The sequence below is a fragment of the Aquarana catesbeiana genome, linkage group LG08, assembly GCF_042186555.1.
Source record: "Aquarana catesbeiana isolate 2022-GZ linkage group LG08, ASM4218655v1, whole genome shotgun sequence".
Taxonomy (NCBI): Eukaryota; Metazoa; Chordata; class Amphibia; order Anura; family Ranidae; genus Aquarana; species Aquarana catesbeiana.
Genome location: NC_133331.1, coordinates 283,102,925 through 283,109,945, shown reverse-complemented (window position 1 = coordinate 283,109,945; position 7,021 = coordinate 283,102,925). Strand labels below are relative to the sequence as shown.

At 45.4% G+C, this 7,021-nt stretch overlaps 2 protein-coding genes across 2 annotated transcripts; one reads left to right on the top strand and one right to left on the bottom strand.

Moving 5' to 3' along the window:
* The first annotated feature begins 1,982 nt into the window (after window positions 1–1,982).
* Window positions 1,983–2,704, top strand: LOC141104644 (histone H1.01-like). Its single transcript, XM_073594306.1, has one exon. It carries the CDS (start codon window positions 2,012–2,014, stop codon window positions 2,666–2,668), a length of 657 nt encoding a protein of 218 aa, XP_073450407.1. The 5' UTR covers window positions 1,983–2,011; the 3' UTR covers window positions 2,669–2,704.
* Window positions 2,705–3,728: 1,024 nt separating this feature from the next.
* On the bottom strand, window positions 3,729–4,458 carry LOC141104648 (histone H3). Its single transcript, XM_073594312.1, has one exon. It carries the CDS (start codon window positions 4,421–4,423, stop codon window positions 4,013–4,015), a length of 411 nt encoding a protein of 136 aa, XP_073450413.1. The 5' UTR covers window positions 4,424–4,458; the 3' UTR covers window positions 3,729–4,012.
* Between the last annotated feature and the right edge of the window lie 2,563 nt (window positions 4,459–7,021).

The following is a 7,021-nucleotide window of genomic DNA, read 5'->3' as shown; positions in this document are numbered from 1 at the left end:
AAGGAAGAGGATGTGGGATCTAGGAGATGGGACTTGAGAAAGGAGTGCATGGGATGGAGGAGATGGGATTGCAGGAGGATGAGGAGGACATGGGATGGAGAAGGAGGAGGACATGGGATGGGCCTTTGTGGGATGGCCAGTGGGCAGATTTGGTGGGACAGACAGTGAGCGGCACTGGGAATTGTTGGTTGTCAGGCCGGGGGGGGGGCACAGGCCTAAAGCTGTATAAGGGGCCCAAACAAATTCTGCTGACTTCCCTGGATGGGGCACTATTCCTCCCATGGACACCAATGGTTGCACACTATTCATGAAACCAATAATAGGGCACTATTATTTCCAATAACACCAATGATGGGACACTATTATTTACAGTGACCCCCAATAATGGGACACTATTCCTCTCACTAATACCAATGACGGAACACTATTTTCCCCGCTGATACCAATAATGGGGTACTATTCCTCTCAATGAAACCAATGATGGGACATTATTCCTCCCACTGACACAAATGATGGGACACTATTCATCCTACTGACACAAATGATGGGGCACTATTCCTCCAACTGACACCAATGATGGAGAGTTTTTCCCACTGACAATACCAATAGGGGCATAATTCCTGCCATTGACACCAATGATAGGTTTCTATTCCTTCTACTGACACCAATGATGAGTCACCATTCCTCTCACTGACACCACACATTTAGTGTAGGGACATAATTCCTTCCACAGAAACCAACGATGGGACACTATTCTTCCACTAACACCAACAATGCGCTGCCTTCCCCCCCTCCCCTTCATAAAGTAGAGAATATTAAACTGAACCTTTGGGTAGAAAGTTGGGAGACCCCTGTCCTAGAAAGAAATCTATCACTACAAATGACCAAGATGTACTATCAAGATTTGACCCACCATAGACTATAATGGAATTTGACACAAAGTAATGATTACTGAACTTTGGGGGATATATATATATATATATATATATATATATATATATATATATATATATATATATATATATATATATAATATATTTGTTTTTCTTCTTTATACAGTATATTTTCTGAGTAGGCTATATAGCTGGGTAGTGAAATGAGGCAATAATCTTACTCAGAGTATTTGAATGGCAATATATTTATCATGATGATTGATGAGCAAATAATGATACATCACCACCAGAATAAACTCCTTACTAGTCTGCTGTGTGCAGTGGCTACAAACTTACAGTTGTCATAATGAGGAAAGAATGATAAATAGTACATGAAATATGACATGTCCTCATCAGATGACACCTTTGTATCTCTAACAATCTCCCCCATCACATCACACAAGGATCTCAGGTCTCCGGCTGATGTTTTTGTTCCAGGCTCCTTCTACTCAGCTATAGATGAGCAGAGTTCTGTATTAGAGGGAAATGTTTCCTGATCTTCACTCTTCACTCATCTAATGTGAAGATGATTGTAGTGGGAAATGTGAGAAGATTGTTTTCTGATGAGAATGTGTGTAGAAAAGCAGGTAGAAGGAAGAATGGGACACACACTCAGGAGGATGGATGTGTTTGCAGCCTCTGTGTTCAGCCTCCTGAGCAGATCATGAGAGCGGTAAGTGACAGATCGATAAGTGACAGTCCAGTGAGCAGATCGGGTCCCCGATGAAGATTGGACATCCTTCCGTTTCTTATTATAATCGTTTTTCTCTCTATCAGGGAAAATTGAGTACTGTCCGTGATACTTTTTTTATTTGCACTAACATACAATTTTTCAGGACAAGCTTTCGGGGTATGTCCCCTTCTTCAAGGTCCAAGCAGTACTGTCTCTCTATCAGGGAAACACAAGAGAGAGAAGATTCCCCAACACTGGAGTGACAGTCAGTGGGCGTGTCTAACGTGTAACCAATAGCAGTGCAGAAGGCAAGTTCTATATCAACCAATAGTAGTGCAGAACGTCTCTATATAAGCCAGAGCACCACACACGATATTTATCTATTTTCAAAAGCTCGTTGAGAATCATGACGGAGACTGAGATCGCCCCATCCCCCGCTCCTCCAGCGGAGCCCGCCGCCAAGAAGAAGGCGACTAAGAAGGCGGCAGCCGGAGGAGCCAAGAAAGGCAGCAAGAAGCCGTCCGGTCCCAGCGTGTCCGACCTCATCGTCACAGCCGTGGCCGCTTCCAAGGAGCGCAGCGGGGTCTCCCTGGCCGCCCTCAAGAAGCTCCTGGCCGCCGGAGGATACGATGTGGACAAGAACAACAGCCGCCTCAAGATCGCCATCAGGGCGCTGGTGACTAAGGGGAGCCTCGTCCAGGTCAAAGGACATGGAGCCTCCGGATCCTTCAAGATCAACAAGAAGCAGCAAGAGGGCGACAAGGCCAAGAAAGTCACCAAAAAGAAGCCATCGGCTGCGGCCAAGCCCAAGAAACCTGCGGCCGCCAAGAAGCCAGCCAAGTCCCCCAAGAAGAAAGTCCCCAGCAAAGCAGCCAAGAGCCCCAAGAAGGCCGCCAAGAAACCGGCAAAGGCTGCAGCTTCTCCCGCCAAGAAGGCGACAAAGAGCCCCAAGAAGGCCAAAGCTGCAGCCAAGCCGAAAAAAGCCGCCAAGAGTCCGGCTAAGAAGGCGGCTAAACCCAAGACAGCAGCCAAGCCCAAGAAGGCCGCTCCGAAGAAGAAATAAAGGAATGCGGCAGTAGCCGGAGAACTCCTTCATCTCCACCCCCCAAAGGCTCTTCTCAGAGCCACCTACCTCCTCCTAACAGAGCTACACCTACCTACCTACACCCACCTCCTCCTAACAGAGCCACACCCACCAGGGCCCGCATAGACTTTACACACAATCTAGATGAGATGATATGTTCCCATCACACATTGTACATTTATCTCTTGCAGGGAATCTCAGATTACATTTTATGACAAATCCCACAAATGATTACTAGAGATCCTGTAGATCGGAAATCCCTCCTGCTATAAAGGATCTTTTCAGGGGCCCCACCCCACACACATCTGTCATGTGCAGATAGGAGACCTGGAGGTCCCCGACAATTCCCGCACAGTCTGTGGGATCTCCCGGGGGAGGGGGACATTCACACTTCCTCTTTCTAGATGATCTTCAATATTTCATGTGATCGGTATGAGGGAAATCATTGTACTGATCGGACATGTTAGAATGATCAGCAACAAGAACATTGTGTTATGAGGAGAATGGACTCTTCACTGTCATAGAATAGAATTCCATATTTTCACAACAGATAGTGATCTGTACAGTGAGTGTGCGAAACACCTTCCACTATCTGCTGATTGGCTGACATATCAAATAATTTGACGCTTGGAATGAGAAATGTACAACTGTCTCCAGGGTGCCAATAATTGTCTTCTGTAGATAATGAATGAGAAGAAATAAAGAGTGTAAGGTGTGCTGATGGGAAGGTGTAACAATGTGATCGGTGTGTGTGTGAGGGGAAGATTGGAGAAAGTTGTAGAATAGCAGAGGAGAGATTCCTGTGATAGATCGGGGAGAGGAAATCTCGTCTTCATACAGAAGAATGAATAGTGAGTGTGAGATTTCTTACTAGTCAGTTGTAGGATTTCTACACCGGAGCTGAGAAAGAGGTGATCCCGGGATCTGTGTACAGGAGGGGAGGAGATGACTTTGTATTTCTCTTGAACAGGTTTTCTTTCCCGATCTCCTGGTAATGATGAGGGAAGTCTAGAGATATGAAGAGAATCTTTCTAGGAAGGTGTCTTGTTCTCCTCTCCTATATATTGTATTGTGGTGGGAAGAGATCGGCACGAGAAAAGATCTCCTTCCTAGAGAAGTGTGAATTGTTACTTTGTAATCATCTTAGAAATGTTAGAGATGTGAGTGCGGTGTGATGGGGGGTGTAGAGATGTGGTGAGGAGTATTTGTATGATGTAGTGGTGATGAGATAGTATGGAGCTCTTTGTGAGGAGGATGTGGTGGCTCTGAGAAGAGCCTTTGTATTGTGTGGGGGGGTGATGAGGATGTTGGTCGGGGGGTGTATTAGGCCCTCTCTCCGCGGATGCGGCGTGCCAGCTGGATGTCTTTGGGCATGATGGTGACCCTCTTGGCATGGATGGCGCAGAGGTTGGTGTCCTCGAAGAGTCCTACGAGATAAGCCTCGGAGGCTTCCTGCAGAGCCATGACGGCGGAGCTCTGGAAGCGCAGGTCGGTCTTGAAGTCCTGGGCGATCTCTCGGACGAGGCGCTGGAAGGGCAGCTTGCGGATGAGCAGCTCGGTGGATTTCTGGTAGCGGCGGATCTCTCGGAGAGCCACGGTGCCGGGCCTGTAGCGGTGAGGCTTCTTGACTCCGCCGGTGGCAGGGGCGCTCTTGCGGGCGGCTTTGGTGGCCAGCTGCTTGCGGGGAGCTTTGCCTCCGGTGGACTTACGAGCGGTCTGCTTGGTTCTTGCCATGGCTGATCAATACTTCCAATCTCCAGAAGAAACACAAGTGTGAGAACACGGGCTGTGCGGCGTCTATTTATACACATCACTGCCTTCTGATTGGACAACTAACTCACACCCCTTTTCATGATTGGTTTACTTTAAAAAAAAGCGCCATTTTTAAAATGCCCGCCAAGATCTGCCCGTTATCTGTGTTAGTAGAGTTACCTTCTTTGTGTGGGGTGGGGGAGGGGAGTTCCTCCATATATTACCAAAAAGAGAAAATATTATTCATACATATTTTTATAATCAAAGATTAGAGACTCTTCTCGGTGTAAGAATTAGGAGCTCTGACATTGGAATGCTCGTCTCCATAATACAGAAAATCCTCCTCCGATCTCACTGATCGGATTATTCCGTTCTTTAGTGAATAACAAGTAGAAAGGTGACTTGTACAGCTTGTTCCATCCGGCACAATTCTGTACTAACATGGAGGGACAGATCGCTGAGCAGACAATGAATCGTGTCCCCCCAGCATTGTCCTCCCTGCTCCGGACACATCTGGGATCGGTGCGATCATTACCTCTAGATGTTCCATGTGGATCAGCATTAGATCATTGAACTCCTATTGCTGGATCTACATTATAATCGGTGTGCCGCCAACTCCTACCGGGGGATTTGAGGGAATGGACACAGGGCGACATCTAGATTACATAATCAATCCGATACATTTACATGAATTGGGTTTTATTTGTCAGAAAATGTTGCAAAAACATGATTTGAACTATAATTCTCATGATATCATGTCACCATTAGAAGGAGAATGACAGCTCTGATATGGAGCATATGAGAGGGTCTTATGAAGAGCATTTGTGTCTTGTTTGGATGATGGGGGGTGTTGGGGATTTACTTGGTGCTGGTGTACTACATAAAATATTATTATTATTATTTGACAAAATGTATATAGCGCTAAGAGTTTAAACAGCTCTTTACAATACAAGGGTGACAGTACAATCTCTATACAGTTCAATACAAAATGAATACGAGCGTCCTGCTCATGGAGTTTACAATCTAAAGAAATAATTTTATAATTAAAGATTAGAGAGACTCCTTATCAGTGTAATAATCAGAAACATTGAGATTGGATTATTTTTGCCCATATTTCAGTAAATTAGATGACACAAACAGAGATAACTCCCAGGATCTGAGGGATGTATGATAATCTGCATTACAACGTGTAATGCACTTTCTAATCTGTGTAATGTAATCTGAGGCAACTGAAATTCACCAAATACTCTAATACAATATATATATATACAAAATATAGAGAGAGGTAGATACAGACCAGGAAAGACAATGTATGTCCAGCTGATGATCTAATCCGTCTCTTCCCCCCGATCTAAGGTGAGGAGATGATTTTATATATAATCTTTGGACTCCCACTAAAATATAGATGCTGTATGACAAAATGAAAACAAGGGGATCTATTAGTAAAAATTCTAAGCAGATGATCCCTAAACTATTCCTAATATGTCGAAGAGTCCAAGATCATTTATTAAACGGAAAACAAAACGTGTCGGTTAAAAATGACGTAATAAAGATATTATATATGTGTAATCCTTCTATACATACAAATCCGCTTTCAATGTACGGGGGAAATCTCCCATGTATTCTACGAGGAGCAACACTGACACCTAGTGGTGACAAAATGCATGCCTTTTATACGGAGAAGACATACAACGAGATTGAATGGTTTGTCCCCACTAGCACAATATTCATCTATAAATTAGATCCTCCGGATATCCATTCTACAGGACGGGTCTAAGTGGGGAAAAAAAAAAATCTTCTGGAATTTCTTAATAAAGGGAATCTGGAAGACTAGCTAGTATTCGGATGGATTTATTCTAATTCATCCACAAATGTACAACTCCCCATCAGATTGTACAAAATGATCTTTCATAATCTGTTAATTCTTCACTTGTGTTAAAGATAAAATGTGATGAGAGCTCATTGATGGAAATGGTGGGTGGCTCTTAGAAGAGCCTTTGTGTCTTGTGTTGGGATGATGATGATGGGGGATTACTTGGCGCTGGTGTACTTGGTGACGGCCTTGGTGCCCTCGGAGACGGCGTGCTTGGCCAGCTCTCCGGGCAGGAGGAGGCGGACGGCGGTCTGGATCTCCCGGGAGGTGATGGTGCGGCGCTTGTTGTAATGAGCCAGGCGGGAAGCTTCGCCGGCGATGCGCTCGAAGATGTCATTGACGAAGGAGTTCATGATGCCCATGGCCTTGGACGAGATGCCGGTGTCGGGGTGGACCTGCTTGAGCACCTTGTACACGTAGATGGCATAACTCTCCTTCCTGCTCTTCCTCCGCTTCTTGCCGTCCTTCTTCTGGCTCTTGGTCACGGCTTTCTTGGAGCCCTTCTTGGGCGCCGGGGCGGACTTGGCTGGTTCAGGCATGATTAGGATCAATCAGATCAACTCCGATGTGTGCTGGAGCCGCCCTCATGTGCTGATTTTATAGACGTCTTATGCAAATGAGACTCCTCCCTCCTCACTCTTCTATTGGAGGATTCAGTCATGTGACGGGGAGGAGTGGAATACTTTCCTTCCTAATTTACTGATTGG

What these genes read in the sequence shown, in the direction of transcription:
- LOC141104644 (XM_073594306.1), top strand. Translation starts at nt 2,012, where the DNA reads ATGACGGAGACTGAGATCGCCCCATCCCCCGCTCCTCCAGCGGAGCCC.
- LOC141104648 (XM_073594312.1), bottom strand. Translation starts at nt 4,423, where the DNA reads ATGGCAAGAACCAAGCAGACCGCTCGTAAGTCCACCGGAGGCAAAGCT.